Raw genomic sequence first — 20,580 nt, forward strand, 5'->3', positions numbered from 1 at the left:
GATAGAGTAACTGCAGGTTTCTCAATAGTTCAGCGTATGTATGTATGTATGTATGTATGTATGTATGTATGTGAGTCAAGATTGAAATAAATTTAAATACTGCAAGGCCTTTGATAGGAAACAAGAATGTGAATACACACACGCGCACACACACACATGAAGACGCACGCACATACATATATATGTGTGTGCGCGTGTGTATATGTATGTGTATAAAGATAATCTGTATATATACTTTAAAGATGTCTAACTGTATTAATACTGTAGAGTGGAACCAGAAATTAAGACACAAATAATAGGATATTGATGAGAGAGAGAGAGAGAGAGAGAGAGAGAGAGAGAGAGAGAGAGAGAGAGAGAGAGAGAGATGTTGAAGAGAGAGGAAGAGATGCTCTATGAGACAGAGATATCTTCGGTCAATATCCATTTCTATAGAATATCGATTTCTACACAACAGTGATTTGTAATACAGGCACAAGAGCCCCCCCCCCCTCTCTAAAATGTCCGAAAGGAAGGTTACAATTGTTTATATCGATTACGTCATTACTTCACTGGTGGTTACATATATTTTATTGATTCCGGGTGGGACGCGAAACACAGTTGATGTGGACAGGATTCGAAATCAGGGCGTAGAGAGTCTCAATTACTTCCTACACGGTAGTGTGTTCGACGCCCTACCAATTCCGCCACTCTGTCGGGGTTCGATTCCATACAGTGTTGACCAGAAAATCCTTTAAAATTATTTTTATTTCCCGAAGTGATTCTTGATTCTTTCTTACCCCAATCCCACCCCAGTTTGATATTTTACTTTCTTCCTTCCCTTCTTCTTTGATATACTCAGCCATCCATCCACCCTAACCTACCCATCCAGCTGACGAACCAGTCGTACACCTATACATGCACCCATCTGCTCATCCATTCATTCATCCTTCCACCCACCCATCCACCTACCCATTCCACCCGACGCGCCAGTCATATACCCATCCACTCATTCATCCATCCATCTATCCATCCACCCAACATCCAGTCGGCCACTTAACTACCCACTCACCTATCCATCTACCCATCCATCCACCCAACCACTCACCTATCCACCCTAATATTCACCCGATTACTTAGTCATCCATTCATCTAGCTACTCCATAATTCAATTCACCACCTGTCCATCCATGCATCCACCCATCCATCCGTCCATCCATCTATTTCATCTGTCCCTCCATCCCTCCAGCCATTCATCTACCCGTCTGTCTGCCCACCCACCCATCCATCCATCCATCCATCCATCCATCCAGATGTAATTTTGAATTCAAAAAGTTGGTCACAGTTGTTGTTGGAAAAAAAAACTGATTTGGTATTCTGGTCCTGTACCGAGTCAGTTGCTCTGACGTGGAAACTTCAGTGTTACGAAGAGGAACCATCACCGTAGAATCTCTGACGTCAACGAGAAATCATGCGAAACGGTAAAGTGATATCAGAAGTAGACATTCTAACGAGCGCCGGCGTGGATGTGTGGTAAGAAGCTTGCTTCCCAACCACATGGCTCTGGGTTCACATCCACTGCGTGACACCTTCTGCAGGTGTCGTCTACTATAACATTGAGTCGACCAAATTTCTGTGAGTAGATTTGGTAGATGGAAACTGAAAAAAAGCCTGTCGTACACACACACACACACACACACACACACACACACACACACACACACATATGCCTGTGGGCATATGGCGTAGTGGTTAAGAGCGCAGGCTATTAATCCCAAGATTTCGAGTTCGATTCCAGGCAGTGAGCTGAATAATAATAATAATAATAATAATAATAATAATAACAACAACAACAACAACATCGAAAAGTACCTTAGGAATGAGAACCCAGGTTCGAAATTCCCCCAAGACACCTGATGAAGGCTGGAGGGTATATCAGCCAAAACGTGTTAACAACAAACAAGATGAGGATAAATATCCGTCAAATGTAAATAATGTAAATAATGTACATAATTCCTCATATCTTAATAGAGAACTCTAATATACATATATATATGTGTGTGTGTGTGTGTGTGTGTGTGTGTGTGTGTGTAAGTATATACATACAGACACACACACACGCACGCACACACACACACACACACACGCACGCACACACACGCACGCGCGCACACACACACACACATACATACAAGACGAAATATGAATAATAGTCAATACATATTTTAGTTTATTGTAGTAAATTTGACTTACAGCTGTTTCTAGTATTATAAGTTCGTTATTGATAAGTTTATTCAATCGATCCACTGACCGGTTGAGAAAAATTGAATGACCTAAAAATTTAATGCTACTTTTCGTCAGTCGTTTCAACAAAAGTGATTTTGACAAAAGTAGCATTCTGATTACAACCGGAAATGACTGAACTGTGAGGCGCACAGTTCCATACAAAGATTTTTGTAATTTTTTCATAAATTAAGGGATGGCTATTGGCATTAACTTAAGCTTAAGGGTTATATAATGTACAAGTATAAAGAAAGAATTAAAGAAAAAAAGGACTCATCATATTGAATGTTATCGATGATATCGAGTGGAAATAGGGGGCGCTGAAGTTCTGCAGGTCCTATACACGAGCCACCACTGCCTGACATTAAATCAAAACCATGTAATTCCAAGATTTATTTATGTTTAACAACTGAATGAATGTAATAAAAGCGTCTAAATATGAAACATGAAAATTTTTCAAACTGAAGTCCTTCTTGAGTGACACCATTTTTCCATTCGAGTCAATACAAAATTACAGAGAGTATTAATGGACTTTCGATTTACCGTCGAGCGACATCTGGTCAACCCTATATATATATGTATTAATAACTAAACTACTGTTAATACACACACACACTCACACATATGTATGTCGATATCAAAGCGGGGGGGGGGGGGTTGTATAGAGATGATGCAGTGCTGGTTGCTCCCGACCTATAAAAACCTGCATTAGAGAAAATCAGAAAAGATTTGCATAAGTTCTTTGCTAATTTTAATTATCTACCACATTTGAGAACAGCTACAAAATAGCTAATTTTCTAGATGTTACTTTAGATTTAAAATCTTCGCGATACTCCCCCTGCCATAAACCTAATCAATACCTCATATTCATTAGCATAGACTCTAATCATCATAAATCTACCTTCGACAGTGTAATCAATGGTATATCTATCCGAATATCGGATCTCTCCGACAAGGAGGAAGTTTTCAATAGCCACGCTACATACCATAATCAGGCGCTAGCAGCTAGCGGCTTCTAGCACCAAAAACGAATTCATAGCAAACACTAGGCTTAAAAATACATCTCTCAACTCAATCCTGGGGGGAGAAGGGCACACCCCACCACCGGGCATACAAACACTTCTACCATGAGTAGACGCACTAAACCCCATGGCTAGAAACCTAAAGGAACCTCGACTGGGGCGCCCACGCCCGCCTTGCTCTCACCCGTATAACACTCGAACGAGACTCAAACTGATAAATAATACTGAGTCCCAAGGATCTCCTCAAACAGAAAATACAACATACCATCACTTTAATGTATTTGAAGTTTACTTAAAATTAAAAGTTATAATTAAAAATTAACAATTAAAAAGATTAGTGTAACCAGCGTACTTGAAAGATAAATATGTTGTGGGAATAGGTATTAATAAACGGAGGAAATATGTACGCATACTGTCACGACTGTTATTCCAGAGAGGCAGATGTAGTAGATATCATGTGTGTTGAATTTGCTTGCATTTGAACCTGTAGAAGAACCTAAAGGTAGGATAGAACTTATGTTTACAGGAAGAAAATGCTTCATGTCTATTTATCAGGTGGTGTATGTGGTTGGTTAGGGAAGTGGACTCGCTGTGTTCCTCATACCTAAAGGAATTCAGATGTGAGGAATATCGCTGCTTAAAATCAATTGTAGATCCAATGCAATAGGAATATCTCTGCTTAAAATTAATTGTAGATCCAGTCAATGGTCCTTCGTCATGTGGTTTCTAGAATCTAACAAAGGTATGGAGAAGCAAAAGCACAGGCCACAAAACGAAGCGGAAGCTGTTCAAGACATTGGTCCGATCAACAACATTACTCCACGGATGTGAAAACTGGAAAGAGACAAAAAAAGAGAAGAAAAAAACAATGGACAGCTTCCAATTGATATGTTTAAGGAGAAAACTCGACATCAAGAGACTACAAAGAGTGCGAAATGACATAATTGCAACGACAACGGACATGAACAGGATCAGTGACGAAATAAGACGCAAACGCGGGAACTGGATCGGACATGTCTTCAGAAAAGACTGAGAAAGCGATCTCGAGAAAAGAGCCATTAGTAATTACTCAGCAGAACATAGATTTTCATAGACAATGGTTCGAACAAATCGATATCTTAAATCTTTTATTTTTTTGATTGTTTCAGTCAATGGACTGCGGCCATGCTGGAGCACAGCACTGAAGGGTTAGTCGAATAAGTCAATTAGAATACAACATAACAGGGAGGCTGTCTCCTTGGAATATGCCTCTGCGATATTGTATTCTATCGGTGATAATACAATCACTTTTCGTGCTAATTTCAAGATGGTGGCCCACAATGAAATCAGGTCAGCTATGGCTTTGACTATTCTCACTGGAACTTTAGGCTTAGGGATAGGGTATGTATGTATGTATGTATGTATGTATGTATGTATGTATGTATGTATGTATGATTATATGTCTGTGCACACGTTTGAATGTGGTGTGTGCCAGAGGGTTTGCAAATCCAATGGGGGTCTTAAAAGACATGTTAGGATCCACAATGAGCAGAACTTACTTGCAGGTATTGGTAGTGCAAATCAGAGGTGCAATCTGTGTGGGTGTTTTTTCAAAACACTGTCTGGTTTAAAAAGCCACATCAGACGCCATGAAAGGGCTAAGGTGTAGGTGCAGGAGGTGGTCAAACTCTGTTTAAGGAGTAGACAACCACCATGTATGTATGTATGCATGCATTACGTATGTATGTACGTATGTATGTATATGTGCAGATTTGTGTTTTGTTTTATGTGAGTATTCTCATGCCTATAGTTACATTATGTAGACATGCTCATATATATTTAAATGATAAACTTCTGGAAAGTTTTACAGATTTCTTCAGTTCCATTGATGGATTGGATCTGTAGTCTTCGAATAAGCTTTCTCCTTTCTGGTTTTGAGAAGCCTAATTTCTCAAGATTGGTATTTAGGTAGTGTGTTACTGTTGTGTCGACGCCCCCAAGGGAAGAAGTAGGATCGCCCAAGACATATAAATAGAGGTAGTCTAGCCGTGGTAGAGGGGGTTGAGTAGCCGTCGTGTAGTGGTTGAGTAGAAATCATCCGAAGGTGCTAGATAGCAGTAGCTTGAGACATAGCAATTACATATCTCAGGGTGCCAAAAATTACAGGTATAAACCTGAACTTGTAATCTGGATAGAGTAACTGCAGGTTTCTCAATAGTTCAGCGTATGTATGTATGTATGTATGTATGTATGTGAGTCAAGATTGAAATAAATTTAAATACTGCAAGGCCTTTGATAGGAAACAAGAATGTGAATACACACACGTGTGTATATGTATGTGTATAAAGATAATCTGTATATATACTTTAAAGATGTCTAACTGTATTAATACTGTAGAGTGGAACCAGAAATTAAGACACAAATAATAGGATATTGATGAGAGAGAGAGAGAGAGAGAGAGAGAGAGAGAGAGAGAGAGAGATGTTGAAGAGAGAGGAAGAGATGCTCTATGAGACAGAGATATCTTCGGTCAATATCCATTTCTATAGAATATCGATTTCTACACAACAGTGATTTGTAATACAGGCACAAGAGCCCCCCCTCTCTAAAATGTCCGAAAGGAAGGTTACAATTGTTTATATCGATTACGTCATTACTTCACTGGTGGTTACATATATTTTATTGATTCCGGGTGGGACGCGAAACACAGTTGATGTGGACAGGATTCGAAATCAGGGCGTAGAGAGTCTCAATTACTTCCTACACGGTAGTGTGTTCGACGCCCTACCAATTCCGCCACTCTGTCGGGGTTCGATTCCATACAGTGTTGACCAGAAAATCCTTTAAAATTATTTTTATTTCCCGAAGTGATTCTTGATTCTTTCTTACCCCAATCCCACCCCAGTTTGATATTTTACTTTCTTCCTTCCCTTCTTCTTTGATATACTCAGCCATCCATCCACCCTAACCTACCCATCCAGCTGACGAACCAGTCGTACACCTATACATGCACCCATCTGCTCATCCATTCATTCATCCTTCCACCCACCCATCCACCTACCCATTCCACCCGACGCGCCAGTCATATACCCATCCACTCATTCATCCATCCATCTATCCATCCACCCAACATCCAGTCGGCCACTTAACTACCCACTCACCTATCCATCTACCCATCCATCCACCCAACCACTCACCTATCCACCCTAATATTCACCCGATTACTTAGTCATCCATTCATCTAGCTACTCCATAATTCAATTCACCACCTGTCCATCCATGCATCCACCCATCCATCCGTCCTTCCATCTATTTCATCTGTCCCTCCATCCCTCCAGCCATTCATCTACCCGTCTGTCTGCCCACCCACCCATCCATCCATCCATCCATCCATCCATCCAGATGTAATTTTGAATTCAAAAAGTTGGTCACAGTTGTTGTTGGAAAAAAAAACTGATTTGGTATTCTGGTCCTGTACCGAGTCAGTTGCTCTGACGTGGAAACTTCAGTGTTACGAAGAGGAACCATCACCGTAGAATCTCTGACGTCAACGAGAAATCATGCGAAACGGTAAAGTGATATCAGAAGTAGACATTCTAACGAGCGCCGGCGTGGATGTGTGGTAAGAAGCTTGCTTCCCAACCACATGGCTCTGGGTTCACATCCACTGCGTGACACCTTCTGCAGGTGTCGTCTACTATAACATTGAGTCGACCAAATTTCTGTGAGTAGATTTGGTAGATGGAAACTGAAAAAAAGCCTGTCGTACACACACACACACACACACACACACACACACACACACACACACACACACACACACACACACACACACACACACTATGCCTGTGGGCATATGGCGTAGTGGTTAAGAGCGCAGGCTACTAATCCCAAGATTTCGAGTTCGATTCCAGGCAGTGAGCTGAATAATAATAATAATAATAATAATAATAACAACAACAACAACAACATCGAAAAGTACCTTAGGAATGAGAACCCAGGTTCGAAATTCCCCCAAGACACCTGATGAAGGCTGGAGGGTATATCAGCCAAAACGTGTTAACAACAAACAAGATGAGGATAAATATCCGTCAAATGTAAATAATGTAAATAATGTACATAATTCCTCATATCTTAATACAGAACTCTAATATACATATATATATATGTGTGTGTGTGTGTGTGTGTGTGTGTGTGTGTGTGTGTGTGTGTGTGTAAGTATATACATACAGACACACACACACGCACGCACACACACACACACACACACGCACGCACACACACGCACGCGCGCACACACACACACACACATACATACAAGACGAAATATGAATAATAGTCAATACATATTTTAGTTTATTGTAGTAAATTTGACTTACAGCTGTTTCTAGTATTATAAGTTCGTTATTGATAAGTTTATTCAATCGATCCACTGACCGGTTGAGAAAAATTGAATGACCTAAAAATTTAATGCTACTTTTCGTCAGTCGTTTCAACAAAAGTGATTTTGACAAAAGTAGCATTCTGATTACAACCGGAAATGACTGAACTGTGAGGCGCACAGTTCCATACAAAGATTTTTGTAATTTTTTCATAAATTAAGGGATGGCTATTGGCATTAACTTAAGCTTAAGGGTTATATAATGTACAAGTATAAAGAAAGAATTAAAGAAAAAAAGGACTCATCATATTGAATGTTATCGATGATATCGAGTGGAAATAGGGGGCGCTGAAGTTCTGCAGGTCCTATACACGAGCCACCACTGCCTGACATTAAATCAAAACCATGTAATTCCAAGATTTATTTATGTTTAACAACTGAATGAATGTAATAAAAGCGTCTAAATATGAAACATGAAAATTTTTCAAACTGAAGTCCTTCTTGAGTGACACCATTTTTCCATTCGAGTCAATACAAAATTACAGAGAGTATTAATGGACTTTCGATTTACCGTCGAGCGACATCTGGTCAACCCTATATATATATGTATTAATAACTAAACTACTGTTAATACACACACACACTCACACATATGTATGTCGATATCAAAGCGGGGGGGGGGGTTGTATAGAGATGATGCAGTGCTGGTTGCTCCCGACCTATAAAAACCTGCATTAGAGAAAATCAGAAAAGATTTGCATAAGTTCTTTGCTAATTTTAATTATCTACCACATTTGAGAACAGCTACAAAATAGCTAATTTTCTAGATGTTACTTTAGATTTAAAATCTTCGCGATACTCCCCCTGCCATAAACCTAATCAATACCTCATATTCATTAGCATAGACTCTAATCATCATAAATCTACCTTCGACAGTGTAATCAATGGTATATCTATCCGAATATCGGATCTCTCCGACAAGGAGGAAGTTTTCAATAGCCACGCTACATACCATAATCAGGCGCTAGCAGCTAGCGGCTTCTAGCACCAAAAACGAATTCATAGCAAACACTAGGCTTAAAAATACATCTCTCAACTCAATCCTGGGGGGAGAAGGGCACACCCCACCACCGGGCATACAAACACTTCTACCATGAGTAGACGCACTAAACCCCATGGCTAGAAACCTAAAGGAACCTCGACTGGGGCGCCCACGCCCGCCTTGCTCTCACCCGTATAACACTCGAACGAGACTCAAACTGATAAATAATACTGAGTCCCAAGGATCTCCTCAAACAGAAAATACAACATACCATCACTTTAATGTATTTGAAGTTTACTTAAAATTAAAAGTTATAATTAAAAATTAACAATTAAAAAGATTAGTGTAACCAGCGTACTTGAAAGATAAATATGTTGTGGGAATAGGTATTAATAAACGGAGGAAATATGTACGCATACTGTCACGACTGTTATTCCAGAGAGGCAGATGTAGTAGATATCATGTGTGTTGAATTTGCTTGCATTTGAACCTGTAGAAGAACCTAAAGGTAGGATAGAACTTATGTTTACAGGAAGAAAATGCTTCATGTCTATTTATCAGGTGGTGTATGTGGTTGGTTAGGGAAGTGGACTCGCTGTGTTCCTCATACCTAAAGGAATTCAGATGTGAGGAATATCGCTGCTTAAAATCAATTGTAGATCCAATGCAATAGGAATATCTCTGCTTAAAATTAATTGTAGATCCAGTGCAATGGGCTCGCAGCGGGCATTCGGCCCTAGATCGGCAGTTGCAGTTGGATTTATCTGGCCTACATGGCTTAGATGTGGGTAGGAATGATGCTGTACTATTTATGGGAAGACTAGAGTAGTATTCGGAAGTTGGCTCATATTAGTGTCGTTGATATGCATATCGACCGTGTCCATAGGGTGGGGGCTAGGGTTGGATGTTACAGATTCTACTGAGATTCGAGGAACGGTGGCACTCGAGAGATTACTTTCAGGAGCTCCTCTACTGCGGTGGGTGTCTAAGGCGAGGTATTTATCGATACTATTGTTATTAATATTATTTATATTCTTATTGTTGCCATCAGTATTATTATTATTAATTATATTATTATTACTATTATTAGAATTATCATTACCATTATTTCTGTTCTTATTACTGCCATTATTATCGTGGTGGTGGTAGTAGTAGTAGCAGTAGTAGCAGCAGAAGCAGCAGCAGCAGCAGTAGTAGTAGTAGTAGTAGTAGTAGTAGTAGTAGTAGTAGTAGTAGTAATAGTAGTAGTAGTAGTAGTAGTAGTAGTAGTAGTGACATTCACCTCAGCCGTACTTCTACCATCCTTGAAAGTGAGGATATCCTTATCCTGGTTTATACTAGATATAGGGATAGGGTTACAGGCGTGGTATATGCCATCCATGATCGGTGTTAGTATTATTGCTACATTGACCTACATTATATTCATTTATATATATATATATATATATATATATATATATATATATATATATATTTGAATGTTCTGCTTGCAGGCGTTATTTAGTATGAATTAAGTTTTTGCTTATTAGATAAGGCAATAATAGATTCTATATTGGGTGATGAGGAGCAGGGGAACTTTAGAATAGATCTGTTGAAGATCGAATGGCATTTGTGGTGACGTGGAAAGTTAGAGTCTACAATGGCAAAGGAGGTTTTAGTTAAGCCCTTAACGTTTAAAGCGAATGGGGGTGTAATATAGGGGAAGAATAATCGGTATTTTCTGTTTGAGATCCTTGGGACTCAGAATTATTTATCAGTTTGAGTCTCGTTCGAATGTTATACGGGTGAGTGCAAGGCTGGCGTGGGTGCCCCAGTCGAGGTTCCTTTAGGTTTCTAGCCGTGGGGTTTAGTGCGTCTACTCATGGTGGAAGTGTTTGTATGCCCGGTGGTAAGGTGTGCCCTTCTTTCCCCCCAGGGTTGAGTTGAGAGATGTATTTTTAAGCCTAGTGTTTGCTATGAATTTATTTTGCTGGGAGAAGCCGCTAGCTGCTAGCGCCTGATTATGGTATGTAGCGTGGCTATTGAAAACTTTCTCCTTGGCGGAGAGATCCGATATTCGGATAGATATGCCTTTGATTACACTGTCGAAGGTAGATTTATGATGATTAGAGTTTATGCTAATGAATATGAGGTATTGATTAGGTTTATGGCAGGGGGAGTATAGCGAAGATTTTAAATCTAAAGTAACATCTAGAAAATTAGCTATTTTGTAGCTGTTCTCAAATGTGGTAGATAATTAAAATAAGCAAAGAACTTATGCAAATCTTTTCTGATTTTCTCTAATGCAGGTTTTTATAGGTCGGGAGCAACCAGCACTGCATCATCTCTATACAACCCCCCCCCCCCCCCGCTTTGATATCGACATACATATGTGTGAGTGTGTGTGTGTATTAACAGTAGTTTAGTTATTAATACATATATATATAGGGTTGACCAGATGTCGCTTGATGGTAAATCGAAAGTCCATTAATACTCTCTGTAATTTTGTATTGACTCGAATGGAAAAATGGTGTCACTCAAGAAGGACTTCAGTTTGAAAAATTTTCATGATGTTTCATATTTAGACGCTTTTATTAAATCCATTCAGTTGTTAAACATAAATAAATCTTGGAATTACATGGTTTTGATTTAATGTCAGGCAGCGGTAGCTCGTGTATAGCTCAAGTAAATGACATATATATATATATATATATATATATATATATATATATATATATATATACGACGCTAAGTTACGGGGACGTAAATACACCTACATCGGTTGTCAAGCGATGGTGGGCGACATGCACACACACACAACGACGGGATTCTTTCAGTTTCTATCAAGGAAATCCTCTCACAAGGCTTTTGGTGGGTCCGAGGTTATAGTAGAAGACATTTGCTCAGGGTACCATGCGGTGGAATTGAACCTAGTATCATGTTGTTAGGACGCAAACTTCTTACCACACGGCAAACATCTGCACCATTTCTTTCAAATAAATTCAACTGAACTTTTGGTTTTTTGTAGGAGAAGGTTTTATGAATATTATGTTGATATAAACATTGATTAGAACTCAAATTTATCGCATTAAAATTTTTAGTCGGGTTTTAAGTGAGAACGCCCACTTACGGAAAAAGAAAAAAAAGAAAAAAAAAAAGCAGGCGTGGAATATATGAATAAAAAAAATATACTGAATTAAAAAAAAAAATATTTAAATACATAAATGAATGAAGTAAAACAACTTATTAAAGAGAGTTAGAACATTAGCACACGCATCGTTAGCAAAATATAATTTTATACGAATTCTTTTTTAACACGGATGTAAAGGTTTATTAATCAATAATACAAACAGACGGTTTAGATAGATAGACAGACAGATAGATAGATACATAGATAGATAGCTAGCTAGCTAGATAGATAGATTAATAGCTAACTAGCAAAATAGAGCTAAGTAGCCAGATAGAGACAAATATTGACTGATAGATAGGCAGATAGACAGACAAGCATATAGATAGATAGATAGATAGCAAGCCAGATAGATAGATAGATAGATAGATAGATAGATAGATAGATAGATAGATAGATATAGACAGATAAACAGATAGATAAATAGACAGATAGGTAGATAGACAGATAGATAGGTAGATAGAGACAGATTGATAGCTAAATAGAGACAAAAAGTGAATGATAGATAGATAGATAGATAGATAGATAGATAGATAGATATAGGAAGATAGATTCGTCTACTTGTAGCTGTATATTTTCCTATCTATTTATGTATGCATGCAGTCATTACATTACATTACATTACATCTCCACCACTACTGTTTATGTTTGTTTGCTGTAAACCACACGCCGCTCTCTCTCGGAGGCCAATAATGCAAGCGCGCGAACACTTCTCTCTCTCTCTCTCTCTCTCTCACAACACATCAACTGAACAACGAAACCCGTATTTCCTTACCCTCGCCACAGTCGCTGTCGTGGAGTAATATAGTGTATATGTAGAAGGATATTCGTTAACCAGTCTTTTAAAAGATTGGTTTCTCATTCTCTTTCGTAATCTCTTATTATCCAGTCGAAACCTTAACGCGAACCAATCAACACTACAATTGCTACAGCCAGCTCCATTAAGCTCTTTTTGTTTTCACTCTCTTAATTTAATTTTCTGTCATTTATTTATTTAATTATTTATTCGTATATTTCATTTTGTTCTTAAATTATAATTAAACTACTACTACTACTGCTGCTGTTGCTGCTGCTGCTGCTGCCGTCGTCATCGTTGTCATCAGAATCGGAGTAAAAACCATAACATTGGATTTCCCATTGTTTTGATTCATACGAAGAGAAATCATAAGCCCTCCCACTCTTTCTCTGTGCCTCCACATATATTATTATTTATACATAAACACACATACATATGCGCACGCACACCTTAATACATACACACATTAATACACACACACATACATATAACGCATACACCCACATTCTCATACATACATATATACATACATCTTCATTTTAAAAGAAAACGAAAAAGAGAAAGAAGGAAACAAAGAGAAAGACAGAGAAGGAGAGAGAGAGAGACAGAAGGAATATAGTGAAAAAGTGATCACAAGGGGGGAAAAAAATCAATCGTTTTTATTTAATTTTTCCTTTCAAAGAGTAAAAGAAAAAAAGAAAAAGAAAACTGAGGAAATCCACGTAAATAAAAGAAGAAAAAACCGATAAGGACAATAACAAAAGGCGCACACTTGTCAGCTAGATTTGAAGATTAACTTCGGGTTATAATTATTGTTCTTCTTACTATCGCTGTTGTTATTGTTGTCGTTGATTCTCCGTGAATTTTTTCTTCTTCGTTTCTTCTTCTTTTTCCCTCCGTTTTCCTCTTTGTCTTTTTCGTTACTTCCCCTCTTTCTCAGCTTCTTCCCCCCCTCTCTGTTTTCTCTCCCCGTCTTTCTTCTCACTTTTTCTAAACACAAAAGAACAGTTTTTCACGCCAAAAGGTTAAAAGAAAAAGAAAAAGAAAAAAAAAAACCCCTCGAAAACCTACGCAAGCAAAAAAACAAAACAACACAACACAAAACAAAAAGCCCACCCCAAAAGGAGAGAGTGAAATAAGAGACAATGAGCCGCCGTGCTAGTTTCTTCAATAAGCAAAACCCTGGTAAACCTCGGGTAAGGTTTGCCGACGAATTAGTGTTTAATGATAATGTCAAAGAACAGGACATACCGGCGATGGAAGCTATGTTAAGGAGATCGAGTTTACAGATGGATATTAACAGTATCAACAGCGCAGGTAGGAAACAACTTGGTTATTATTATTGTTATTATTGTTATTTTCCCCTTTCTCTCTTCGTTTGTTAGGAACCGCTTCTCTTTGGTAAATAAATAAATACAGAAAGGACAGATCAATGAGACGTGAAAGAGTGCAAATAGAACGTGAGGACGCGCTGCTGTGTGTTGAGTGCTTGTTGTGCATTATGTGTTGACGTGTGTGTGTGTATAATATAATAGATGTAGAGTGTATAATAACAGTGTTGAATATAGATTTGTGTATGGGAAGATATGTGTATGGGAGAGAGAGTGTATGACGACGTGCTGCAGTATGTCATGCGTGTATATAATACGGTATAATACAGCAGTTGTAGAGTGTATATTATTGTATGTAGAAACTGTGTTGAGTATAGAAGTGTGTTTATAATACAGAACATAGAAGTGGTGTTTATAATATTGTAGACAGTGTGAGTCAACGTGCTGGAGTGTTAGTATGTGTGTATATAATACGGTAGTTGTAGGGTGTGTAGTGTAGTAAGTAGGAACTGTTGAATATAGAGGTGTATATATATATATATATATATATATGGTAAGATTTATAGTCTTATATATAGTGTCAAACAACGTGCTGCAGTGTGTGTGTGTGTTGTTGTTTATTGTGTATGTAATATAGTGATTGATTATAGAAGTGTATATAGCTTATAAGACAATGTGAGATAATATCTTGTGTAGTGTTTATATATACATTATTTTGATAAGTGCACGAAACTCTCGGCCCTTGAGTCACTCTGCTACTAAATATATACATACTCATGTCTATGTTCTATTTTCCTGTTTGCATCACCAAACACACACAAATATATATACACACATAATGGTGTATATAGTATTGTAGACAATGTAAGAGAACGTGCATACGGACACTGAAGTGTGTTGTATATTGTGTGTTGTGTATATAATATTTTAGGGTGTATAATATTGTATGTAGAGACAGCATTCAATATAGTAATGCATATAGTGACATATATATATATAATTGTACATAGAACGTTCTGTAATAGAACGTGCTGCAGACATTCAAGAATATTATGTAATATAAGGCAAAAAGAGTGTTCTTTAACCCCAGTCCAATCTTGATTTGTCAGACCAATGCTCAAAGGTGTTCCAACCATGAACATCTCGTCAGTTGGTGGTGGTGAGTGTGGTTGGATTGCATTAATCAATGTGTTTGTTTTTACTTTCCTCCCGAGATAGCAGGATATTACTTGAGGGAAATTTAGCTGTTACTTCTAGCAGGCCAAGTGACTGTTTAGAGGTGCCTTGGATGGCTCGAAGTAAACCGTAGAGTGTAGTATTGTAGAGTTGTATATAGTAATAGATAGTGTGTATAATAACTTGCAGTGTATCGTGTATATAATGTTGTGTATAGTTGTATAGACAGTGCGGTAATGTGCACAATGCTAATGACAATATAGTTTATTGTAGAACTGTAGTGTAAACGGTGGACGTGTGCAGTGTAGGCTGCATAGTATTGTGTATTGTGTTGTTGTTTAGCTTTAGATCTGTCTTGGTCGACGAAATTTAGGATCGGAGTCGTTCCAACAGCGCAATCACGTGGTTTAAAAGCCCAGTCCCACTGCGCGGAACCTTGGGCAAGTGGCGTCTGCTATAACCCCGGGCTGACAAATGTGAGTGGATTTGGTAGACGATACCTGTGTCGAAGCCCGTCACACACACACGTATTAGAAAAGAAATGACAATGGAATAAACGATTATCCTATGAACTTCGTTAGCTTACAGCTGTTTCCGCTGAAGGATTACCCAAGCTGAGTGCTTGGGTAACATCTTAGAGTTTCATCAGAGCCTCAAACATTATATATATATATATATATATATATATATTGGGTTGGTGCATAATTATTGCGTTTTTTTTTTCGACAAATTTTATTCAACAAAAACATCTTTAAATGACAGTCTGACCGCCTGCAAAGCAAATGGGAAACAATAATTGAAGTAGATGGTGAATATGCTCCGGAATAATCATTTAAAGATGTTTTTATTACATGTTGCTATTGTTTTTATTGAATAAAATTTGTTGAAAAAAAGCCGCAATAATTATGCACCAACCTAATATATATATATATATATATATATATATATATATATATATATATATATATATGCATGTGTTCTCGTGCCTGGTTAGTTCCCTCATTCCCAGACGACCAGTGCTGGTTTGTTTACGCCTACATAACTTAGCTGTTCGGTTAAAGAGGCCGATAGAAAAAAATATCAGACTTCAAAACTAAATACCGGGGTAGATTTGTTCGACGAAACACTTAAAGGCGTACTCCAGCATGGCTTCAGTCTAGTAACTAAAACAAGTAAAAGATGAAAAGACTAATATGTACCCAGGACTACATTGTTTAATGTGTCCTACCATTTGTATCAACTGTAAGGTGACATTTGAGGGGAATTTGTCTGCTAGTTCTTGCAAGTCACGTGGTTAGTACAGGCCGGGTGCAAGATAAGTTTGAAGGCAACACAGTGTGTAGAATAGTTATATGAAGAGAGAGTGTATAAATAGCGTAGTATTAATAGAGTTTGTTGTGTATAGAGTTGACGCGGTGCATTAGATAATATTTAGTGATGTATATAGCTGTGTGTGTGTCGAAGCAGTATAGCCTCGATGTGTATATAGAGATTGTGATAGTTGTGTATGCATGTGTGTATATATACAACCTCCCCCAACACAAAATGTACTGTTCTGTTATTGGTGTGTGTGTGTGTGTGTGTGTATACACGCGCACGTATACGTTCACATTTGAATGTATATATATATATATATATATATATATATACACACACGCGTGTGTGTGTGAATGAAATGACATAAGGCTTGTCCGCAATAAAGCTATTAATATATTTCAAAATCTCCCGAGTTTAAATTTATCAATGAATTTATTTTAACACCGACCTTACGTCAAATTATGTGTTTGATGCATGTCAGAGCAGTGTCTCTCAAATAATTGTTCTGGTCCCCTGGGGGAGCTGGTGCTGGGGTCTGAGTGGGCCTGTTGAAATGTGAGGCGAACTAATTAGCATGTCTAAATAATATTTAATATGGTCTTAAACTTCCTAAACTTGTCCGAACATCAAGTTGAAGGTAAAAAGAATTAAATGGATCCAAACTCTATTTCATCTCATAAGTAAAAAAGGCGGGAAGGGTACAAAATTCAACTAATTTTTATATATTTTTTCGGTACTACTCAAGCAGAGCGGACCCGAACGCGCAGTCGCGCTGTCGCGCGTCCGAGCTAGCTAGCCGTGAGTGGTCGATCCTACGAAAAGTGCGCGCGCGCGCAAATGAATACATGTGTGCGCGTGCGCGCGTATGCAAATTAGTAAATAATTTCTTTTAAACAAAGTAAATAATTTTTTTTTAATTACTTTTTTCTTTTCTAAACAACGTAGATAGGTAGAAGGAATAAAAATAACACACTATCTGTTTTTGTTAACTTCATACATTTTTTTTCTTTTAATTAAATTTTGTGAACAAAATAATTTTTATTTTCTAAACAACGTTAGACACTGAGGGAAACTTGATATGCTAGAAATAACAGCTAAACGCAAAAAGAAAAAAAAAACTGTAACCTTTACCTTTCTGAAATCACTGTGGATATATTTCGGCTATGTGCTTGATAAATGTCTGAAAGTTCTCCCACGAATTCCCACACTTCACATCGTAATAATCACGGTACATTGGCTCATCAATATGTGACCATTTCATGTTACCACATGATCCACTTTTATATTTCAGTCTACGTTTTATCCGTGACCAGAATAGGCCACATATCCGTGAAAATCGTAGTTCCTGGCTCCACATTTTCAATGATTGCAGCTTCTAACGTTTCAGCCTTTCTATCAGTTATAATGTTGCGCACACATGTATTCATTTGCGCGCGCGCGCGCACTTTTCGTAGGATCGACCACTCACGACTAGCTAGCGCGGACGCGCGACTGCGCGTTCGGGTCTGCTCTGCTTGAGTAGTACCTATTTTTTCTGGGTGCTAGTGGTGGTGATTGTAATAATAGTGTCGGTTGTCATCGTGTTTGTCAGTTTAATAACTGCTGTTACAGAACACGAGGTATTTTATTTTTTGTTAGATGTATATAAAAATATATATTTATTATTATTATTATTATTATTATTATTATTATTATTATTATTATTTAAAACTGTTTTGGTTCAGCTCCATACAACTTAAAGTTTCACTGACTTCATGCAGTAAAAAAAACAACAACCAAAAACAACAAAACTGGCCCGTTCAGGCTCAGATTACCGAATCGATAGGAATCTGTGTCTGAACGAGTCGGGTTTTTCTGTCAGAAGCCTGTGAAACTTTAGGTTGCATGAAGCCAAGTCAAAACTGTTTATATAATAACTGTGTTGAGTGCTTTTTTTCTTCCGTTTACCCACTGACTTGTGTGTGTATATATATATATATATATATATATATATATATATATATATATATATATATATATATACACACACATGTATATATACATACATATATTTTACTTGTTTCAGTCATTTGACTGCGGTCATGCTGGAGCACCGCCTTTAGTCGAACAAATCGACCCCAGGACTTATTCGTTGTAAGCCTAGTTTTTATTCTATGGGTCTCTTTTGCCGAACCGCTAAGTTACGAAGCCGTAAACACACCGATATCGGTTGTCAGGTGGTAGTGGTGGGCAAACATAGACACACAAATACATACATACATACATACATACATGTATATATATATATATATATATATAGAGAGAGAGAGAGAGAGAGAGAGAGAGAACAGGGAGATCTTATGGATACAAGTTAATTTATTAATTAATCAACAATTGTTTCATTTCTCAAATGAGATAAAAATATTGTTTCACTTTTACTTTATTTTATTCCATGAACAGAAATTATTTTTATTTTCCTTTACGCTGACTTTCTTTCAGTCATATTAATTTACCGATATATATTATTTAATCCATCATTCATGAGTGTTAATATTACTGTTATTCAATGGCGGCGAACTGGCAGAAACGTCAGCACGCCGGGCGAAATGCTTAGCGGTATTTCGTCTGTCTTTACGTTCTGAGTTCAAATTTCACCAAGGTCGACTTTGCCTTTCATCCTTTCGGGGTCGATAAATTATGTACCAGTTGGGTACTGGGGTCGATCTAATCGACTGGTCCCTTCCTCCAAAATTTCAGGCCTTGTGTCTAGAGTAGAAAAGAATATTACTATTATTGAAACGAAATAAAAGGAATAATTTTAACGCATGCGTACACACACACACATATACACAAGCGTGTAGTAAACGTGTTTGTATATTCCGAAAGTATCTTAATATAATCCTTATTGTCCTCCGAAAACCCTGACGATTTTCCTTATATGGTATTTAAAATGCAAAATTATATATTTATATGTTTTGTAATTTTAATCTTATTTGAGAAATGAAACAGTTGTTGGTTAATATGTTGATTGATTAATTAATTTGTACCCATTAGATCTCTCTGTTTCCTAACTCAACAAAGATGTCTGATATCTTACGATATTCTATATAATATATTCATTGAAGGATTTTCTCTTCAAAGTTTAATATATCAAACCAGTGTATCTTGGATAAATATCCCTATAAGAGATATGAATATCTTCATTGTGACTATATATATATGCCGTATTTTAACGTGTATAAGGAACCCTCGTGTATAAGGAACCCTCGTGCATAAGGAACCCCCTAACTATTGGGGCTTAAAATTTGGAAAAAGGTTTTGTAAGGGATTAGAATACTAGCCATATAAGAAACGCCCATATCTTTTTAACCTAACTTTTGACAAAAATGGGTTCCTTATAAGATTTAAAAGATGGTGTGTATGTATTGGGTTGTCCGGAAAGTTCGTGCTGATTTTTAAAAGAAAGAAAAAGGTCAATAAGTACTTGCCATTACATTTTTAATCAACCAAATAAGAACCATTTTGTTGCACAATGCGTCTCCATCTTTCCTTTAAATTGAAAATACCCTCTTCCCAGAATTGAGGTGCTTTCATAGCAAGTAAGTCGAAAGGTAAGCTATTATAAATCGGCACGAATTTTCCGGACGACCCAATATATAAATATATATATATATATATATATATATATATATATATATATATATATATATTGTATGTATGTATGTATATATATATATATATATATATATATATATATATATATATATATATGTATATATATATATATATACACACGCAACGGGCTTCTTTCAGTTTCCACCTATCAAATCCACTCACAAGGCCCGAGGCTATGGTAGAAGACACTTGTCCAAGGTGTCATGCTGTGAGACTGAACCCGGAACTATGTGGTTGGTAAACAAGCTTCTTTCCACACAGCCACTCCGTGAAATATATGTCTGTATGTATGTAATGAAATGCTATCCTCAGGGAGAAAGAGTATCAGTTGTATGAGAAAAATGTATTGTCGATTGTATCGATTACTTTCAAATATCTTGGTCGAAGTTGATGTGTCGGGAAGGGAGCTATGTATGTCAATACATTGGTAGTACACACACACGCGCCAGTGACG

General features: G+C 37.4%; 1 protein-coding gene and 1 long non-coding RNA gene across 3 annotated transcripts in view; one reads left to right on the forward strand and one right to left on the reverse strand.

The window, feature by feature from the left end:
- LOC149137310 (uncharacterized) overlaps window positions 1-18,411 on the reverse strand; it is a 23,219-nt gene extending 4,808 nt beyond the window's left edge. The window contains exons 1-2 of one of the 2 annotated variants that reach the window (XR_016240848.1): window positions 17,604-18,411; window positions 3,889-4,118 (exon numbers count right to left, since the gene is read on the reverse strand). This is a non-coding gene — a long non-coding RNA (uncharacterized LOC149137310). Of the gene's footprint in view, window positions 1-3,636; window positions 4,119-17,603 lie in introns of both variants that reach the window. The other variant, XR_016240847.1, reaches the window with a different exon arrangement.
- The window catches only part of LOC106883264 (uncharacterized), a 199,742-nt gene continuing 191,080 nt past the window's right edge, over window positions 11,919-20,580 (forward strand). Inside the window, exon 1 of the mRNA XM_014934207.3 lies at window positions 11,919-13,965. Within this exon, the coding sequence (XP_014789693.2) occupies window positions 13,794-13,965 (172 nt within the window). The 5' untranslated portion in view covers window positions 11,919-13,793. The remainder of the gene's footprint in view (window positions 13,966-20,580) is intronic.

This window comes from Octopus bimaculoides, chromosome 2 (assembly GCF_046866305.1).
Source record: "Octopus bimaculoides isolate indiv1 chromosome 2, ASM4686630v1, whole genome shotgun sequence".
NCBI classification, from domain to species: Eukaryota; Metazoa; Mollusca; class Cephalopoda; order Octopoda; family Octopodidae; genus Octopus; species Octopus bimaculoides.